This window comes from Ambystoma mexicanum, chromosome 8 (genome assembly GCF_040938575.1).
Source record: "Ambystoma mexicanum isolate Mex_15411 chromosome 8, UKY_AmexF1_1, whole genome shotgun sequence".
Lineage (NCBI taxonomy): Eukaryota > Metazoa > Chordata > Amphibia > Caudata > Ambystomatidae > Ambystoma > Ambystoma mexicanum.
In genome coordinates this window covers 1696132329-1696153630 of record NC_090929.1, presented here as the reverse complement: position 1 = coordinate 1696153630, position 21302 = coordinate 1696132329, and the positions used below count along the sequence as shown (strand labels likewise).

The 21302-nt window shown below is 47.8% G+C and overlaps 1 protein-coding gene across 14 annotated transcripts in view; it reads left to right on the top strand.

Annotated features, from left to right (window-relative positions):
- LOC138473332 (deleted in malignant brain tumors 1 protein-like) overlaps positions 1-21302 on the top strand; it is a 678824-nt gene that overhangs the window by 434994 nt on the left and 222528 nt on the right. For all 14 annotated transcript variants that reach the window (XM_069612011.1, XM_069612008.1, XM_069612009.1 and 11 more), the window contains 2 exons: positions 2430-2459; positions 18147-18179. In XM_069612011.1, the coding sequence (XP_069468112.1) occupies positions 2430-2459; positions 18147-18179 (63 nt within the window). The remainder of the gene's footprint in view (positions 1-2429; positions 2460-18146; positions 18180-21302) is intronic.

The window sequence follows — 21302 nt, the reverse complement described above, 5'->3', positions numbered from 1 at the left end:
CTTAAATTACACCTGTACCCAATCCCATATCGCTCCCTCATTGAGTGACACCAATATCCAATCCTGTAGCACTCTCTCATCGAGTGCCATCTATACACAATCATGAATCACTCTGTCAAATGACACCAGTACCCAATCCCATTGCACTCCCTCTTTGAGTGACACCTATACCCAATCCCCTAGCACTCCCTCATCGAGTGACACCAATACTATATAGATTGATCAACTGCTCTGCACATGAGTGGAACGCATACTTCTTGCTCATGCATCAAGTGTAGAAAGGATTAAAGTCATGAGTTTTGGTTTAGAATTTTATTCAAATGGACAGATGAGAGAGACAACGTATATCGAGTAAGCACGTTTTGTCATTTTTGTTTTGCATTAGAGCAGAAAAGAAAGCAAAACAAAAAAACAAATGCACAACAGGCACAGTCAATGTTGCCCCTTGTGAATTTTTTTTTTATTATAGATAATATGGAATAGGGCAAAACCTCTGTGCGCCATGCCCTATTCTACAAGCATTACATCTAGTACTAAGTGTGTTTGCTCCATTGTTTTTGCATTGTTTAGATAATCTGGCCCCAGGAGTGTAAACAAGATCTCTCCTGTTCAGCACACTTCATATAGCCCTAGGACCAACTCCAGTACAGGCTGGGAGAAAACCTCCATTCTGCATGACCTAAGCAACAAAACTTGTGCAAGGTGCATTTGCTCAATGTTAACATCAGTGCAAATGTTTGATTTTCTGGCCCCAGCTGTCCTGAGTATATTAGATGACCTATACAGTTCCACCGTTTTATGCAGATCAGGTATTAACAGTTCTGCTGTCCTAAAACAATCAAGACTATGCTGTCCTGAGCAACTCAAGTCTTGTTTACAGGTCTACTGGTTTGAGTCAGTCAGACTACGTGTGCTCCACTAAGCAGGCCACGTCTTGTTCACAGTCATGCTGTCCTGAGCAGGTCTGGTCTTCTTTACAGTGCTACTATCTGGAGCAGGTCAGGGCATGTTTACAATCTTACTGTCCTGAGCAGGTTAAGTCTTGTTAACAGGTCTACTATCTTGAGTCAGTCAGACTACGTGTGCTGCACTAAGTAGCCACGTCTTGTTTACAGTCATGCTGTCCTGAGCAGGTCAATGCTTGTTTTCCACACTGCTGTCCTGAGCAGGTTAGGCCATGTGTACAGTCCTGCTGTCCTGAGCAGGTTAGGCCATGTGTACAGTCCTGCATTCATGACCGGGTGAGTGCATTCTTACAGCAGTTCTGCTGTGACACTAAGTATACTGTCCTGCTGTCCTGAGCAGGTTAGGCCATGTGTACAGTCCTGCTGTCCTGAGCAGGTTAGGCCATGTGTACAGTCCTGCATTCATGACCGGGTGAGTGCATTCTTACAGCAGTTCTGCTGTGACACTAAGGGCCTCATTACACGGTAGGCGGAGGACCAAGGTGTATTAGCACCTTGGTCCATGCCGGTAAAATACCAGCACCGCCTTGGTGGAAAGGGGAATTACTGCCCTATTCCAAGGTTGGCGGTGCGGTAATTCCCCCTTCCCCCATTGCCCTTCCCCATTCCCATTTTTGCCCCATAGGGCTCTATGGGAATGGGGAAGGCGCTAATTACGGTGCCGCAAATTGCGGTACCGTAATTAGCACCCTGGTCCCTTTGCGGGCTGGTTTTTAACGCCTGCTAAACAGCAGGCGTTAAAGTACCTACCCGCAAAGGGACCTCGTAGTAAGGCGGTAAGGGTTAACGGTCACCGGTACCATTACCGGTGACCGTTAACACTTACCGCCTTCCGTGTAATGAGGCCCTAAGTATACGGTACTGCTGTTCTGAGCAGGTTAGGCCATGTGTACAGTCCTGCTGTCCTGAGCAGGTTAGGCCATGTGTACAGTCCTGCATTCATGACTGGGTGAGTGCATTCTTACAGCAGTTCTGCTGTGACACCAAGTATATGGTCCTGCTGTCCTGAGCAGGTTAGGCCATGTGTACAGTCCTGCATTCATGACCGGGTCAGTGCATTCTTACAGCAGTTCTGCTGTCCTGAGCAGGTCCGCAGCTGTCTGAGACAGAGTTCTGCTATCAGCAACACAGCAGGACCTTTATGCAGTCCAGGGCATCTCATCACAAGTCCTGATGTTCGGCCTGTTCAGACTTTTATCTAAAAAATATGGGAAACAGAATTGTTCAGCGTCCTTCCAGAGAATGGTTCTTTATCATTCTAATCCGTCCATCCTCTGCCTTCAAGAAGCCTTCCTTTTTCACAATTTGTGCCAGTTGGAAAATACACGATGCCACAGATTTCCCGCCTCTCCCACCTTCCCACCCTAATTGATACACACTGGGCAGTGGATGTCTCTCCCTTGAAACTTTGTGGGTGCAATGAGTCAAAGCTGCTATTAACTGTTATTTGTTCTTCCTCAACAGCTTCTTCGTTCACAACTCCCAAACCATCAGGTAAGTGCAGTCTTCCCTGAACCATCTCTAAGCATGTGACCGCTTTCAGTATCCGGTGTCTCAGTACTGGTTGCAGAATCCCTAATGTTCTGGGCATACCCGTCCAGACAGTGCCCAGGGCGTTTAGCCTCTGATTCCCTAGACTCCCCTGAGCACTGGGCACGTGTCTAAAGGTAGGAGCAGGAGGAAACCCTCATCGTTGGTTCCCAGTACTTGACCCCTACTTGCATGTGAGCCAGACTTACTTTATTGTGAATCACTGAAAAGCACATCTTAAGGTAAAATAGCAGTGCATGTAACGGTGGTGATAAAGAATGAATGCAAAGGAGGATCCCCTGATTTCTCGTACATAGGAGAGCACAGATGGCCGGCAATCAGGGCAAGAGAGGATGCAGCTTCTCAGCCTGACAGAGGCTAAGGAGGCAGAAAGTCCAGCTCACCTGCAGCTAGAGATCAGGGCACCACCTGTAAAATAGATGAACAAGCAAAGGGAGGGACGCCGGATCACTCCTTCAAAAATAAAGGTGTGGGGCGTCCGACCTATACCCAGAGGGGCTAAACAGCAAAAAAACTCAGGTTAGATCTAGTCCTGTTATTTCTAAAATGTAGGTGAGGGGTTTAACGATCTACATTATATGAGGTTTCCAAATGACAAAACATTTAACAATTACAAGTTGCAACTCTTGTTGAAAATTAGTTAAAAATATCAATGTTATTCAGGAACAATTAGTAATTAAATACAATTCAGTGCATACCTAAAAATGTGATATCAAAAATATTTTACACAATTTTGGGGAGGCAGAAGAACATTGGGACCACTGGCTCTTTTTTTACAGACGAGGGTAGCCTCTTGTTTACCAATCCACTCCCAGTCAAGTGCTTCTGTTACTTTAGTTTCTATAGTTCTTTCAAACCTTTCCGTGGGATCACTGGCTAACTCTTAGTACCTGTTCTTATCTCCCAGTTGTCTGTGGCCTTCTCTGACGTAATCACATCTATTGTGTATAACAATGCCACCCCCTTTGTCCACCTTTTTAATAATCATGGATTCATTTTGAGCCAGGGACTTCCCTGCTTTCAGTTCTTCAGTGCTGAGCTTGTGGAATACTGAGGTAGCCTTAATTTCCAATGTTTCTATCTCAGTCAGCACCTACTTTTCAAAAACCTGGGATTCAGGGGATTGGGTGTGGGTTGGTGGCGTGAACGTGGAGGGATTTGAAAGCCACTGGCATTGTTCGTTAATGTATAATCATTTTTGGTAAATAATTCTTTGAGGTGTATTTTCCTCATAAATTTACTGAATTCACCCCAAAATTCAAATGGGTCATGTACCTTCGTAAGGACAAAGCCTAGCCTTTTATTCAGTACTTCTTGTTTTACCTTGTCTAGGGTATAGTGTGATATATTGACTACGAGAGTGCTCCCCTTCGGGTCACCATCTTGTCGGTCCATTGATCTTGTTTGGGGCCCTGTTGAAAAAAATAATAATTTCCAATCCTCCAATTTCCACCCCCCACTTTGCCTGTTGTACTGTCCCCTCCCTCTACTCGATGGAGTTCGCGTATGGGAAGTCCCTTCAGCCAGGCCTTCTGTCTCGCTGTTGTCTCCACTGGTACTGTATGGTGTATTGCGGAATCTGACTCGTCGGTTCCGATTGTTCCACGTACCTTGAGCATGTACAAGTGTTTCATTCCGTTATCCGGTTTTGATATAGGGGAACGCTTTTTCATGGTTGAAATTAGCCCGATCATTCTTCAGTCTTTTAAGGTGCACTAGAATATGGAAAGCGCTGCTAGATAACCCTTGATTGTCCCAATCTGGAGCCCCAGATTTGCCAAATGCAGCAGAAACATTAACACCATAGGTGAATCGCTTTGAAAAGGGTCCACATCTTTTTCCCTACACCAGCTTCAGAACTTGTTCCTATGGCAGCGGTATAAGGACTTGGTTGCTGGCCTTCTGGCCGAAAGCAAAATCTACATTACGTCATCCGGGAGGTCCCAATTCTTGTATCTCAGTCTCTCAGAAACCATGCGTGAAGGTTGAGTCCCTTGACCTCTGGATGTAGAACCTGACCCTCCTCTCACAAAAGAAAGTCCTCTCTTTGTGGAAGACGTATTGGAGGGCAGATGGACATGCCCAGAAGGTCCAAGTACTGCATCCTCCTGGTCCAATCTGGAGCAATTAGGATTATGGATTTCCCAAACTTTCTCAACCTCCTGATCACATGAGGAATGATGGGGACAGGAGGAAATGCGTACAGGAGTGGAAACTCCCAGTGCACTATGAATGCATCACCTAGAGCTCTTCTTGGGGGAAATTCCATGGAGCAGAACAGTTCGCACTTCCGGTAGACACTGGTAGCGAACAGATCCACTTGAGGGGTTCCCCAAAGGGTGAATATCTCTTGAAAGGCTTCCTGGGCTAGTTCCCACTCTAGGAGACTGTGCTTTGCCTGCTCAGAGCCTCCGCTGCTGTGTTCTCCTCCCGAGCTAGGTGAACTGCCGATAGGGAGATTTGTTCTTGAATTGCAAAGAACCAGAGCTGCATTGCCTCTCTGCACAGTGGTAGTGACCCTACACCTCCTCTCTTGTTGAGAGAGCCACTGTGCTGCTTGTCATTATTAGGACATTCTTTCCCTGTACAGAGGTCAGAAAATCCTTCAGGCCAGTCTGATTGCCCTCGGGTTGATGTGTAGTTTAGACTCCGATGGAGACCAACGACCGCTGATTGTCAAATTGTTGGCATTTGCTTTCCACCCTGTGAGTGAGGTGTCCGTTACTATTGTTATCTCCGGCCATGGATGCCAAAAAGGTTCACCCTTCAGAATGTTGTCCTTGCAGGCCCACCACAGGAGATCCTGTTTGACCCTGTTCAGAAGCTGAAGTAGGTCTGACATCCTGCCTGAGACTTGAGATCACTGTGTCCTGAGAGCCCATTGAAGGGATCTCATTCTCAGGCGAGCCTCTGGTGCCAGGAAAATGCAGGATGCCATGAGGCCGAGCAACCTCAAAATGTTTAGGGCCAGAAGACGATGGGCATTCTGGAATTTGGTTACCATCTGCAGAATGTGTTGAGCCCTCACCTCGGGTGGTGAGGATTTTCCACAGGATGCATCCAGGACTGCTCTGATGAATTGGAGCCTTTGAGATAGTATCATGTGGGACTTCTTGCAATTGCAGGAGAAGCCCAGTCTGTGAAGGGAGTGGCAGGTTACGCTGAGATGTTCCAGGGCTTGTTCAGGAGAATGCGCCCTGATCAACCAATCCTCCAGGTAGGGGTAGACGTGAATCCCCCCTCTCCTGAGACTCGCTACCACCACCGCCATTAACATGGTGAAAACCCTTGGGGAAGAGGTCAGCCCGAACAGCAGAACTTGAAACTGATAAGGAGAACCGCCAACAGCGAACCTCTGGGACTTCCTGTGCTTTGATGGATTGGCACATGAAAGTAAGCACCCTGAAGGTCCAATTATACATCCAATCCTGAAGCTGAAGGGCCTGAAGGATCTGAGAAAGTGTGACCATCTTGAACTTGTCCTTCCTGAGTAACTTGCTCAAGTATCTCACATCCAAGATAGGTCTCAGTCACCCATGGGATGACACTGAGGTCTCTGGATGAAGGGGAGGCAGTAGCCTTGGGCTACTGTTTCCAGTGCCCATGTATCCTTTCTTCATGGCGGAGTCTGTAAGTTACTGGCATGGACCATGGTGCTATTAGCACCATGGTTTTCCGCCTGGGTCGTAATGAGGCCCACTGTCTAAATCCTGTGTCCCGAGTCGGCTCCGGCGCAGAGATCTGCTGTGTTGAAGGCGGACCGGGAGCTGAAGCTGCTCTGTCCCGTCCTCCGGCTCCGGCGCGGCTCGCCCACTGGAGCCGCAGATCTGGGGCCTGCAGTGGGGGAGGGGCGCTGAGGCCATGCAACACTGTCCTCTCTCCCCCGCTCATCTGTAGCCTGCGGCAGCCTGAGCAGAGGAGTCTGCCACCTGCCTGGACCCAGAGGTCCTCCATAACTGTGTGCGCCGCTCCGCTGCCCCTTCCGGGCACCCTCTGTTGTCTGGTCCCCCGTGGGACCTGGTCGCCTGCAGGGACCCAGAGGTCCGTTGCAGCTCAGAGCCCCGCTCGCTGCCTCACCTGGGCTGAGTGCCGTTGCCCAAGTGCCTGGAGAACCCGGATGCCTGCCTGGACCAGGAGGCCCTTCGGACTATCTGGAGCCCCGCTCTGCCGCTCCTCCTGGGCAACACACCGGCACCCTGCAGCTGAAGCATAGACACCTGCCCAGACCCGGGGGTCCCCTGCTACAGAGAGCGCTCCGCTGCCCCTCCTGGGCGGCGTGCCGACACCTGGAGCCCAGGAGACCCCGTTGTGTGCCTACCTGATCCTAGAGCTGCTCTGGGGGTGCTCTTTCCTCCTGATAACTGTGGTGAGTCTTGGGGCCCCCTGCCTGTACAGTCGGCCGGGCCCTGCCACCACCTGATCCCCCCAGGACTGCCTCCCGCCCTGAGATTCCTGCCGGAACCTATCCCCGCCCTCCCTGACACTTAAGGTGGCTGGTGCTGTGACTCTGTTCCCCTCTCACGGTCCCGGAGGCTGGGGCCCTCGCACCCCAACACATACTGGTGGTCCTAGCAAGGGTGGTGTGGTCCCCCCGAGCGGTTGTCTACGCACCCCACGTGCCCCCGCAGCGCTGACGCACCGGGCCCATCACGGGCTCGCCAGACTGGGGTCCCCCAGTCTGGTCTACACTGGCCTCCTTGGAGCATTCGTGTGGAGGCCCCTCTACAGTCCTATGCTGGCCGTACCCCCAACATACACACACCTAAGGGAAGCCCTGATCCCCTGCGGTCCTGGGTTGGATATTTGCGGAGCCAGACTCTCTTGCCTGGCTGCATGACAGTTGAGCCTCCTGCGGCAGCTAAGTTCCTTGTGACCCAGGGCCCCGGCCAGGGCCACATTTCTGCTGCCTGGCCCCAGGTTCCCTGTCGGATTCTTGTTCGCCCACAATCACCGTGCTGAGGCACTCTACCATCCCTCTTCCTGGCGAATGAGGTGAACCTCCCAACCCTCCTTACCACACCAGAGCACATAGATACTGCTCTCCTCAATACTGAAGCAGCACTCGGCTCTCCGGCTCCCGGTCTCCTCTGGGTCGCACTAAGATAAGTTCATACCAGTGGATTCACCTCGGCCCACCCAGAGTGCGCATATCGTTGCTGGCCGAGTGGGTCCTCCCCGGATCCATTAGCAGGCAGTCAACCACAACTCAACAACCCCACATTTAACTACTGAACCGCACTACGTTTCAACTTTGTGAGCCCGTGGGCCTCCTGGACACCCCGAACAGCTCACCTGTCCTCCTCTGGTGAACCCCCCCTTCTTTCCCGACCTGTTTCGGCTCATCTGCTCCCCTCCCGGGCCTCTGGGCCTGCTATCCAACTGGCGTCATGACCAAGGGAGCGGGAAAGAAACAGAGTTTGATTAATATGTTCACAAAGGCCCCGTCGGGGTGATGTCAGAGGCTCCTGAACAGGAACCGTCTAACTCATCGACCTTGGACCCCTCTGACTCTAAAAAAATGATGGAATTCATTCAGGAGGGGTTCACCACACTCCACAGTAAACTGGACGACATGAACGGCACCATAGCCTCCATCAAAGCCCACATGGAGAGGACGGACGGCCGGGTGGCTGAGATCGAGACACGAGTGAGTACCACCGAGGATCATCTGGGCTCCCTCAGGGCCGAGGTCTCCGCACTCTCTCCCCGAGTTACTGAGGTTGAGAAAAAGAATGAGGACTCTGAGTTGCGCTTGAGGCGCAACAACCTCTGCATTATCGGAATACCCAAAGATGGCATAAGGGCACCTTACTAACACTGCTTGATTCCCTAAAGCTCTCCCCCCAGTTTGCGATCGAGAGAGGTCAAATACTCTGTTGTACCCTGCCAAGCTAAGAATCGAACACTCCAACAAAGTGTACTTTTTCACAATCCCTGAGGAGGCTTTTAGGTTTATTGATCCCAGCTGACCCCCCTTTTCTTGATTCACCCACTCATCACTACTATGCACCCTTGCTGATTGCATACAGTCTGGGGCACCCTTTGGGCCTAGAAATGCACAAGTAACAAATTGATATGTGATCTAACTCTCCTCTATGGCGCCCATCTACTACTATAAAGTTCCTTTACCATATGTTGTTGAATCCAGTTACCTGCCTTACTTGATTACTAGGGAGGTTCCACCTCCCAACCTTGAGAATATTTTCTTCCCTCAGTTCGACCGTGCCTTCCCCACCCACACAGGGTCCTGCCGGGTTACGCATGAGGTCACTACTAGGCACCATGTTTATCCTTCAAGTGCCTTATGGTCCGGAGCATTACCGCCAGGCCAGTTCACAGACCCCCCCGGCGTTGATGCCATTGGTTTGGATTTGGTTGTTTGGGTTTGGGATTATCATTCCTCTGTTTGGGGGAGGGATGAGGGAGAGGGTGGGTAATGTTGGGTTGTACGTTAAAAAAGGCTTGATATCCACGAGGAGGGTGGAGCATGGGGCAATATTGTCCCGTTGCTGGTACAGGACTAAGCAAGCAGTGCACCGATCTTGGGGGTCACCATGTTGTTATCCTGTAATTACTAACCAATATCTCTGATCTGTTGACTGAGGATAACTTAACACTCATAAGTTGAAATGTGCAGGGCCTGGGAAACTACAAGAAAATGAGACAATTACAGCTTGAGGCCTAACGACATGGGGCCGAAATCCTGTTTCTGCAAGGAACGCACGCCTGCACTGAACACTGCAAAAAGTTCGCCAAAATATGGGGCCCTCAATGGTACTTTACTAACTACTCCACCCAGAGCAGTGGGGTCATGACCCTAATTCAATTCCATATCCACATAGATTGACCCTCAGGGCAGATATGTGCTACTCCATGGTATCCTGCAGAATAAGGAGGTGGTACTGTTAAATATCTATGGCCCCAACATTGACGATCCGGAGTTTTACTTACATCTCAGGTCCCTCCTTGACAGCTTCCCGTTAATACCAATCCTATGGGGAGGTGATTTTAACACAATATTCGACGTAAACCTAGAAAGATCCGGTTCCAGAACCCGCCAACTTTCCAAAGCAGCCTACACTACATTGTTATCTCTCCCTGTCTTTCTTTGGTTGATGCATGGCGACTCCTTTACCCCGACTCCCGTTCTTACTCCTTCTATTCTTCGGTACACGACTCATACGCCCGAATCGGTAGATGGCTAGTGTCTGACATACTTATAAGGAATGTGTCCCGCCAAACGATCCTTCCCAGAACCCTCTCTGACCATTCACCAGTGACCATTACCCTCAGCTGGGGCCCAGATTGCGACCAGGTCAGACACTGGAGAATGAAACCCCACTCTCTGCTCGACCCAGTCTTCAGCTCCGAGGTCGAGACTGCCATCGAAGAGTTTTTGGGAATCTTTTAAAGCATACATTAGAGGTATCGCTCTGTCCAAGGAAAACGGCATCCTTAAAACAATCCTTAGAGACATCGCTGAAAGCGAAGCCGCGCTGTCCACACTGGAGGCCCAATGCTCGCTACACCAAACTCCGGAACTCCTAGTATCAATCGGTGCAGAACTCGACACATTCCGCTCTTTAGCGGACCGTGAACTGAGGTTCCTGGACAACCCGGGCCTTGCGAGGAAGTACGGTGAGGGCGAACGCCCAAGCCGCTTTCTGGCCAGGCTTCTCCGCCGAGAGTTCGGTACCCCACTAATCCCGGAGTGGAGAGACCCGATGGCTCCATGGCGACAACACCACAAGAAATCAGCTCCGAATTTCATTCCTTCTACGAATCCTTATATGCCAACGCGAACAGCGTTTCGACATCGGAGATTGATTCCTACCTGTATAATCTCCCCCTCTCGGTCCTCTCCCCTGAGACTATTGGCCCCCTCGAGAACCCATTCACCCTCGAAGAACTTTCGAACGCCATAGACTCGCCCTCATCAGACAAACCCCCTGGATCAGACGGCATCCCTGTTGAATTTTACAAACACTTAAAAGCTCTCCTCCTTCCTCGCTTGATGGCCCTTTGGGAGGAATCGGTAGGGGCAGGCCAGCTCCCCCCTCGCTTCGCGAAGCCACGATAACCGTCTTGCTGAAACCCGATAAACCCCCCACACAATGCGGCTCCTACTGCCCACTCTCTCTTATCAATAGTGATGTTAAAATGTACGGCAAACTTCTAGCACTACGCCTTGTCCCCTACATGCCACACATTATTCATCCAGGTCAAGCGGGATTCATCCTGGGACGCTCTACCTCCCTGAACCTGAGATGCCTCTTTAACATTATAAGCAGAATTAACCCAAACATCCACGCAGTAGCCGCAACACTTGATATGCAAAAAGCTTTCGACTCTGTCTCGTGGAAGTATCTCTGGAGGGTTCTTGAAAAATGCAAATTCGGCCCCTGCTTCCTCTCCTGGGTCAAGCTACTGTACCCTAGTCCAGTAGCTAGGGTCTGCACTGAAGATCGATGTTCCCCCTGACATAGTGTCCCTATATATGGACGTTGCCCTTCTTTTCATTCATACTGGAAGATACTATCCTCTTCGGGCGTATTTCCGGCCTTAAAGTGAATTGTTCTAAATCCACCCTATTACCGCTCACTGCCTGCACACGCCCCCCTCCCGACACCCTAGGATTCACATGGGCCCAATCAAACTTCACCTACCTAGGCATAGTGGTTTCTCGTCACTGCGAACGTGTTTTTGAGGAGAACTACCAAAAATACCTTACAAGCCTTACAACAAAGACACTGGGCTGGGGCAAACTCCCGATCTCACTTGCGGGCAGGATAGGAGTGTTGAAGATGGTGGTGCTACCCCAGCTCCTTTACAGGTTCTCCAACATCCCTAAGTGGCCGGGCGGTGGGTTCTTCCGGGCGTTGACTCGTATCCTCAACACTTTTCTTTGGCACTCAGGTGCGGTCCGGCTTAAACTCAAAACCTTGGCCACCCCAATGGAGGTTGGCGGCTTTGGCGCATCCGATTTCCTCAAGTACTGGCTAGTTGCGCAACTCCAATACACATCATACTGGTTCAACGCATCGTACCCCCCACCCCACGTCAGACTCGAGAGGCTATCGGTCAGCGACCGTGATATCCGCTCCCTAATTGACACAACCACACCGATGGAATCGGAGTCACTCTACCCGGTGACCTGCACGTCATTGGCCCTATCAAAAACTTGGAAACTAATAGGAATCGCCCACCCATTTCATGGCAACCTACCACTTTGGAACTTCATCCCGGGGGTCCCACACGTACCTCTCCTTATTGTTCGCCGACGGGCAGAGGCTGGTTTCAAACTGCTCCGCGATGTCTTTGAACAGGGCAATTTCATAGAGTGGCCAGACCTCCCATTGCCCGAGGCGGAGACCATCCGTCTGGCTCCAGTACTCTTCCCTCCAGAAAACCCTTAAACACAAATATCCCAGCTTCCCGGCAATACCACCAGACAAGCTCATAGTCACAGAGTTAACCTCTCCCATTCCCATTAGGGGCAAAGTTTCCAGACTCTATACGCTAGTGCAGTCCAGGTCTGCCCCGCCACTCACCAAATTAAGGCAAGCTTGGGAGGACAAACTCGGCTGGAAATGACTGACGAGCGGTGGGCCCACATGTGTGCTTGCATTCATGGGGTATCTTTCAACTCCCGCTTCAAGTTAATCCAATTCAAGGTACTTCATAGATACCACTACACCCCGAACAGACTGCACCATATTTGAAACAACCTCTTCCCTGGCTGCCCTAGGTGCGGCTGCGATAACGCTGGTTATATCCACATGATCTGGTCCTGCCCGTGCCTCACCCAATACTGGAGTGCAATATGCTCAACTATGTCAGATATTCTCAAAGTCCCTATCACTCCGTCCACAATGAGATGTCTCTTTCTCTTCCATGAATTCCCTGAACTCTGCCGAGACTCCAAAAAACTAGCTGGCCTTTGCATGCTACTCGCAGTACGCTCTATATTACTCTTCTGGATTCGGCCTACCACACCTACCCACGCACAATGGCTCAGGGTGGTCACATGGGCCTCAGATACTGAAGAATCCTGGGCCGTACAACAGCCAGCCCACTCAAGACCCAGAGACGTTTGGTCAAAGTTTCGGACATACATGTCTCCCACCGACACTCCTTCTGGCACTGCATCTCTGGCCCTCTCCCCCTGCCATTCCCCCGCCTCCTGAACAGCTCCCCCTCTGCCCCATACCCACCTCTGTTGTACCCCGGAAGTGTATATACTGGTTCCGAGTTTACACTATATGTCTGTATCACATGCACTGCTCTGAATGTAATTGCCTTGTATGCTACTCACCTGTTCTTGTGTTGCCAAGCCAAATAAATAAAAGTAACAAAAAAAAAAGATTTGTACATCAGGTGCAAACCCTGACTTCCTCAACCACACACATTTGCATATGACAGTGCTTGCTTCCATGGATCTGCTGTTGCTGTCAGCAGTGTCCAGACCTGATTGCAGAGAATCACACAAAGCCTCCTTACCATCCGTTATCAGGTTCAAGAAGCCGTCTTTTTCCACACCTTCAGGGATATGACCAGCTGCCATAGCTGCACAGTCCCACAGGGTGAATGTGAATTTTTCAAGAGCACATGTAGAGTTAGCAGACTTTACAGCCATGCTGCTAGCAGAAAAGACTTTCTTTGTCCATGAGTCAACGCGTTTATCATCCCTATCAGGGAGTAAGGTTGGATACGCAGCTTGCTTAGAAGTGGATGTAGCTGCTTCCACTACCAGACTCCACTGCAGAGCTCGACTTTGGAGCCTCCCAGTGTGCCACAACCCTTTTTTGGAGTACCACATGAAATGGTAGTATAGGGTCATATTGAGGATCTTTGTCTGTAAGGTCGTCTTGCTCAAAAAAAGTAGCTGGTCTACTCCATACAAGGAACTCTACAACTCTGGACATTATGATGCATCCGCATGATCGGCCGAGTCCCAAAATCTAGCTTTAGAGAGGTGTATACCCCTCTAGCTGTCTGTAAGCTGTAAGGTGTCATGTAGCTCCCTAGCCCTGGTCTATTCTGAAATGAAGCATTCAGGGACATTAGTATCTTTATGAATACTAGGAGTATTGAAGACCATATGTAGGGGGTTCATCTGAAGTTTCATACCCCTCATATATTGAGGATAAAGGCATTTTCTTTTTCTTGACTTTTTTGAGACAAAGGCATCGATGACTGCACACCCGGCATCGATGTTTTTTGCATTGGCGTCGACAATGTCGACGTCCGTGGCGTCGATAGTATCGACGATTTGTGCTTCGGGAGACTCGGGCCTCAACTCAATGGTTTTTTCGACGATTTCTTGTCTCGTCGAGTACTTGAGGACTCTCGAGAAGTCTTAGGCTTATAACCCGGGCTCGAGGGCACACATGGTTTTGCCTTGGCCTTATGCTTGTTATCGACAGTAGCATGGCCACTTTTCTTATTTTCGAGGAGGACGGGGCCTGTAACTCGAAGATTTTCAACATTTTCTTTCTAAAGAGTTCCCACTCATCTATGGGGAAGGATTTAGTTGGGCAGACCACGCTCCTTTACCGGGAGTTATCCAAGGAAGAAGGTGATCTATGCCTTCTCTTCTATTTTTTGGATGACAAAGAGAGGTGTCTGATCCTCGAGTGGGATCTTTTTTGACCTTTTTTTGTGAGGAGATGAATCTCTCGACTCGTGAAATGACCCACATTTCAAAGGAGTGGACAGGGATTTGAGGACAATCGTACCCGCTGACAGTTTGGCTTTTCGCTCTTTTAAGGCCTTTCCTGTCATCGACTGACATGATCGACAGTCAGCAGTTTCGTGCTCGATGCACAGGCACCAGATGCATATTATATGTGGGTCCGTGATGGACATTTTGTCGCCGAATTTTAGGCATTTTTTTAAGCCCATAATCAGAGTAGTAGGAGTCGAAGACAAGGCCATCTCGAAACGCTGTAATTCTCAAAGAAATCGCATTAGTGTAAAAACAGAACTGAAGCCAATAGGCGCTGCATGTGGTACATGTACTCAACGATGACATGAAGCGAAATGGAGGCCCTCGACACACTGAGAAGAAAATTTTTTCCAAAGCAGATGAAGCTTGAAACAAAGATATCATAAGATGAGGAATACGTGGGAGGTCACAATCCATTCCAATTAGTCTTTTCTTCTGGTTCAATAAACAGAATGCACCACTCTTCCTCCTTCTCGTCACATGACTTGGAGGAGAAATAAACATACTTTCTGCACAATTTACACGTACCCACTTGGTCCGTGTGAACTGTACAGAATGTATGCTATTCGCAAGATAAAAGTGTAAATAGCATACATTCTGCACAATTTAAACAGACCATCTTGTCCTTGTAAATTGTGCAGAAAGTGTGCTATTTATTCTTCATCCTTGCGAATAGACACTACCTTATTAGAAAGTGTGTATGGAAATTCTGAGCAACTCTCACTCAGTGTCCCTTATTGGCACAGTTTGCAAACATTTCTTCAAAATAATGCAGGGCTGGTGGTTGACTTCACAGATTCCAGGCCCATGATATGTGGGGAGCAAAGGGGAAGGTATCAGTAGAGATTCCAGGACCATAAAGCAGTGCATAAGTGTGCCCTGATTTGTTATGAAGTACATGCAGCTTAATGGTGGGTGGATAATTGTGGTCTTTGGCAACCTCAAGGCAGCATTTGATAACGTGGGCAGAGGTCTCTTGTGGGATTCCCTGAGAAAGATTGGCATGGACCGTGAAATGATTGACCTAATCAAATATGTATTGGGACATGAGGTAGGGTGAGGCTTGGAAGTAAAGGTGAGGTAAAGGTAATTTCCAGATAAGTGTGGGGTCTAGACAATGCTGCATCCTTGCCCCAACACTCTCCGACGTTTCTATCAATAATGTTGAGCAATGGTTGATGGCAGTGGAGTCCAACTTCTCAAAGAGTTCTACGGGTCCCGCACTGCTCCTGTTTGTGGAGATTGTGGTTTTGTTGGCAGCAAAATAGAATGGGCTCTATGAAACCCTGAATTATTTCCAGTTTATTGCAGAGCTAAGAGGATGGGTGTTGATCTCTCACATCTAGGTTAGGTGTCTTTAACATATAGGATTTTTTATTACAAGTGGTTAAGGTGCCCCTTTCCTGGGTCAGGGGGCAATTACAGGAGGAATTTGTAAGTCCCATACAAGATTGGAACTAGATAATTGAAGGCACCCCTTTTGCCCGTTCAAGCTAACAGTGAGGTGGAAGTCCTTCACGCATACAGACTCTAGAGCTGGTCCAATATCAGGCAGCTGAAAGTTGAAGTTCCTAAGGTTACCATTTTCTCTTTCCATGAGTGCCCCTCACATCCTTATCAGGGACAGGAAGCATTGGAAACCACTGCCCGTTTGGCTAAGGAATTTGTCTAAACAAACTCTTTATTCGGTGCATTTGATAGAGTTGAAGGCAGGGGTGGAAACCCGCAAGCGGATGAAACTTGTGACGAGCCCATTAGCCTGAACGGAACAAAAACAGGTTTGGGATTACCCAGACCATATGCCCCAGTGTGGACTAGGGGAGTGTAGGGTGAGGGCATATGCACCAGGCTGAGGTTGGGGGGTACTGATGCCTGATAGATGACATCCCTGGTAGGGTATGTAACAACTATAAGTTATTTCTATATTTAACCCTGAAGCTCACTCGGTGTGCAGCATTTAGACTCCTTATTAAAGTTAGACATGTGAACTTTTTGGGCTGTCCTATCCATGAACTCATTCCTGCGGGTGTTGGTGAGGGAAGAGGTGTGACAATTCATTTTCTCTTCCTTTGTCCCTTTTCCATAAAGCTGAAGACCAAATGGCTCTAATCCCAGTTTTCTCTTTTTGTCTCCCGGTTTGAAATCGACTAGCAGGATTTCATCTGTAGTGGGGATTGAGTTTGAAGGAAGACGGGGGGGGCACAATGGCTTTACTTATGATACAGTTCTAAGGTATATTTTGAAAATGCAGAAAAAGCTTGGATTTTGGCCAGGTCTAGATTTTTCATGTTTGCAGTCTCAGCGGGGACATTTCGCATCTCTTTGAGACCCTGCATATTTCCTATCTTTGAAGTTAAATAAACCCCTCCCATCTGTGTTGCTGCAGTTACGACCTCACATCTCTCTGATATGCAAAAGGGACTTGTGGGGCGTACAAAGACATACACAGTACATATGTCACCACCTCAGGTGGGTGTGGGCTGCACTCAGTGCTCTTCCCGGAGGAGTCAGTGAGTACATTTGCAGGGCCTGGTCTTAAAGGACTGAACACTGCAAATTACATGTTTTTATCTCTAGCTATCTAAGACTAGCGCATGCAGGTTTGTACTTAGGATATGAAAATACTGACAGGGGTCAAGAAAGACCCACCTCATTACTCTGAATTCCTCTTCACCTGGTTTCTGACAGGTTAGACCAGGCAAGTGGCAATGAGCACAAGAAGTACAGCAAATCAAAGCAGAGCCCACTGTGAACGAGGGGTGTGCTTATATTTATAATTCATGTTCTTGTATAGAGCTTCATGCTTGATTCCTCCTGATTGTAAGGGGCGGGTTTGTGCACAAAGTTCATAGTCGCAGACCTTCCCCTGTACACACATCCAGAAAAGAGGACCCAAAGTAGAGAAGAAACAGGGCCACAGATTTCCCAAGGCTGCAGAAGAAAACCACAAAACCTATCAAAAACATGGAAAGGAAAACAATGAAAGGACTGAGAATAAAGAAATCCTGAAGTCTGTCCCTGCAGAGGCGTGGAAGATCAGGGAGCTGAGGGCAGGGAAGTCCATCCAAGTGTCATGCAGAGGCTTGAGGGTATTAATGCTGGATCAACTTACTCAGGGTCTGCCAGAAGACTCAGAATACACAATCATCTGCATCACTCTGCAAACACTTCTGCCAACAAACCCCCTCTGCACTCAAGCATTTAGCCAGAAGAGTTATTATGCTATAGCACCAGCATCACCCCGCACAACACATATGACATCAACTCAACTCGAAGCTAAAGTATTCTGCCAGAAGAGTCATGTAAAGCAAAGGGAGTAGGGCAAGTCGGTTTGATTGTAAAATGGTTATATATGTAAAACCTTATGGTGCATTCTATAAGGATCTAGTTATAATTGAATTTGTACAATTCAAATTGGTTGAGAGCCTTATGCAATGTTAAATGCCATTAGATTATGTTGGACCCTGCCAATGATGACAGCTGCTCCCAGATTCCCTAGACACTGCAATCACTCTGTAAGGTCCTTCCACTTGCTCTCCTTGAATTCTCCCCCTCCCTTCTCTATTAGGCTCTTTGTTTGTTGCCTTGTACTCCTGCTATGCAACCCATCTCTTTTCTTCCTGTCCAACATGTGCAGCTCTTGCCACCTCTAACTATCTCAGAGTAGCCATCAATGCCATCCTTTAGCATGAAATCCTGTTTAATTTGTTACTTGATTGCCCACCCTGAGCTTCGGCAATTCTATGGCCTCCTTACTCTCTTCTCTCTCCTCCTCCTTCTGTCCCCATCCCTATCTTTATTACCCCACCCACTAAGAATGAACTGCTGTAGGATCACATTTTCTTAAAGATACAGTAAACAAAACCTTATTTTTGATTTAGTCTCTTTGTTTCCCTCCACAGTGCCTCCAAAAACAACGGTCAACTCAGCACTAAGTAAGTCCCAAACATTTTTTAAAGAGCCCAAGTCTTACTGAATTAGGTAAAGTCTCATTATTTGGTTAGCAGTCTCTCAAAGTGTTAAAGCCAAACCATTGTACCCTGAGAACGATTCTCTGTGATTGACATATGAAGAAGAGTAACTTGATAACTTGATTTCCAGGGTAGAATCTTTTCCACGGTTTGCTATCTCAGTTCTTTACAGAATTACTTGGACCCCTTGAGGAACCTTTAGCTAAATCATTTACACTTTGTTGCACCAAAAGGTCAACTGCGTCCATATTCATTTGTGACTCTAAAAACATGTGCACTTAAAGAGCGGGAAAGAGGTGAGAGGGTAAGGCATATGATGCATGGAAGCCTTGGTTTAAAGGTCCCAATGAGCCACAAAGACTCCTAAGGTGACTCCTGTGAAGGTTTGTTGGGACAGAGCATGTAATATTTTCTTTTGTAGAGTTTGTTGTTATGTTAATAGCTTTTCATACTGTGTGCATCATCACTGTAGTGGTCTTAAAGTGCACAGCCTTATGCATGTAGAGAAAGAGTGGGCAAGACCACAGGGACAACCAGACCATGGTTTGTGGGGTGAAAAGGAAAAGGGACCATGGTAAGCTGGAAAGAAGGAGAGTGGGAAAAGTGATGGAGACAAACATTTAAAGACTTAACCCACAGCATAAAGGGAAATGAACACATTATGGTGAGTGATACTCATCATTGGGATGTATGCATGTGTAGATTTCAGTGTTTTGACCAGTAGAACAATTGATCAAGAAAAGGGTTTGGCCAGCAAACTGTTGTGATGGCAGTTGCTAGTGTGGGGGTTGTGTTACATTAAGTCAAGTTGTGGATGTGGGATGCCAATGAGTTGTGGAGCTTATTTTAGTTTTTTTATTTTTATTGGTTAATCATATTTAAACCTTTAACATTCCTCCATTATCAAGTTCATCATCATTAGATAAATACGTGTCCAATGTTTGTTCAAATTGGTTAAGTTTTGCCGATATCAGTTCACTCAGTCTGGCCGGCCTGCTGGGATTGACTCACAGTTCGGGGCCGTCTTCCTCCTGATCCAATTTTAGGGATTCAACAAATTTTAATGCGTCTAAAGTTCTGCCAACCTTTTCAGCTGTCAGTAGCCGCTCCCAGTATTCCTCTTCCGTCTCCTCAGAGATGTTAAAAGTATAACTACCCATGTATGCCTGTCGTTTCGATTCCAGGGTCGGGCAGGCTAACATCACATGCCTAACAGATTCTAGTTGGTCTTTATTTGTGCAGAACCTGCAATATGCTGTTGATTTTTCAATAAGCCTTCTTCTCCATTTTACCTCTCTGGAATGCCATATGTTAAGTCTGCAGCGCATCAGCAAGTCTCTGTAGTGGTTAGATGGAAATTTCAGCAGGTACGGTGGGAGCCTGTTTAGGCCTTTTTTTCCCAGATGATATTATAGCACTGGTTTCTTTTCAGTCTTTTCTCCTGTGTTTCCTCCCAGTCCTTTTCCCGGATAGTCCTTTTCGCCTTATCTGGATTACACTTCAGGGTATCTTCCGAGACATCAGCCTGTTCCAAGCTTGCTTTGCATCTCTTTTTCCAATTGAGGAAAATCGTGTCTCCATTTGGTACACCAGTCCGCACTAGGATTTCAAACGGCTGAGATTGATTGTCAAGGATACACTTTCTGTAGAGGGATAAGGATTTCCATAGCGCAATTGAGACCATGGATTGGAGCCTTAGCTCTGTTCTTATGAGGTCAAGTGGTAGCGAGGTCGAGAGGCGCAAGACCTTTTATCAAAAATAGGCCTCACATAGATTTCATACTTCCCATCTTAAGGCTAGAAGTGACTCCGCTCCATACGTAATTACGGTCACCACTTTTTGCTTGTAAAAAGTTATTATCGGTGTCAGAGAAAATTTACCGTACCTACGATGTAAGCATATTCCTTGGTTGGTCAGGGCCGTTTTTTTCTCGAATTAATCCATAATTCGCCTGTTCATTGCAGTTTTTATTTATCATTATTCTAAGATACATTGTAGTTTCCACCTCCTCCAATTTTGCCTTTTCCAATGACCACGTCTTGGTTTTCCCTGCTGATTTTCTTCCGCGACATGACCTCATGGTTAGGATCATGGATTTTCTGACGTTGATCTTCATGTCGTTGTCTTTTAAGTATTTGTTAAAGGCCTCTATCCCTCGCTACAGTCCTACTGGCATCTGGTCTACAAATACTGCGGCATCCGCATACAGCATCCACAGTATCTCTGTTCCATTTATCTTCGGAGGGAAGGCACGGATCTTATCTTGGGTGATCTTCATGTCTGCCATGTATAGGACAAAGAGGAAAGGGGCTAGCGCACATCCCTGTTTTATTCCCCGGGAAGTTTTGATCTTCCTAGATAGCCTTCCATTAGCTGTGGTTTGTATCTGGATCGAGGTGTCGGTGTATAGGGCTTGGATAGCTTCCAGCAGGTCCATCGGGCACGCCCAGTTCCTCATTGCTGACCACAGGCGCTCTCTGTTTATCTCATCGAATGCTTGTTCGAGGTCAATAAAGGCCAAGTAGGTCGTTTTTTTTTTCCTTCTAAAGCCTTCGCCTTCAGCAGGTTGATCAAAAACAGATTCAGGGGGGTACCAACGCCACTTACGAAGGCTGTTTGCCTTTCGTCCAAGATTTTAGCCTGGGAGGCCCATTTTTTTAGGTCCCTTAGTAGGATGGACGCAAATAGCTTGCCAGTTGAGTCTAATAATGCAATCGGCCTGTAATTTCTGGGGTTTCCCCGGTCCCCCTTTTTGTAAATCGGCACGATGTAAGCCTCAGTCCACGTGGTTGGTATTTGTCTAGCTTTTTTTATTTGTTGAAATAGTACGAATATTAGGTCGGATCAGTCTTCACAATTTTCTTTCAGCATTTTGTTCAAGACACTGTCTGGGCCTGCTGTCCTGGAAGTGCTTAGTTTTTTTATTAGAATTAGTATGTCATCTCTATCAAATTCCAGGGCCCATGTGATGTCGTCAGGCCTCTCCTTTATCGCTTTTTCCTGTGTTTTCCCTTCATGCAGTGAGGTATAGTCTGAAACCAGTTTTCCTCTGAGACTTGGTTAACACCTATTGCCGATTGGTTAAG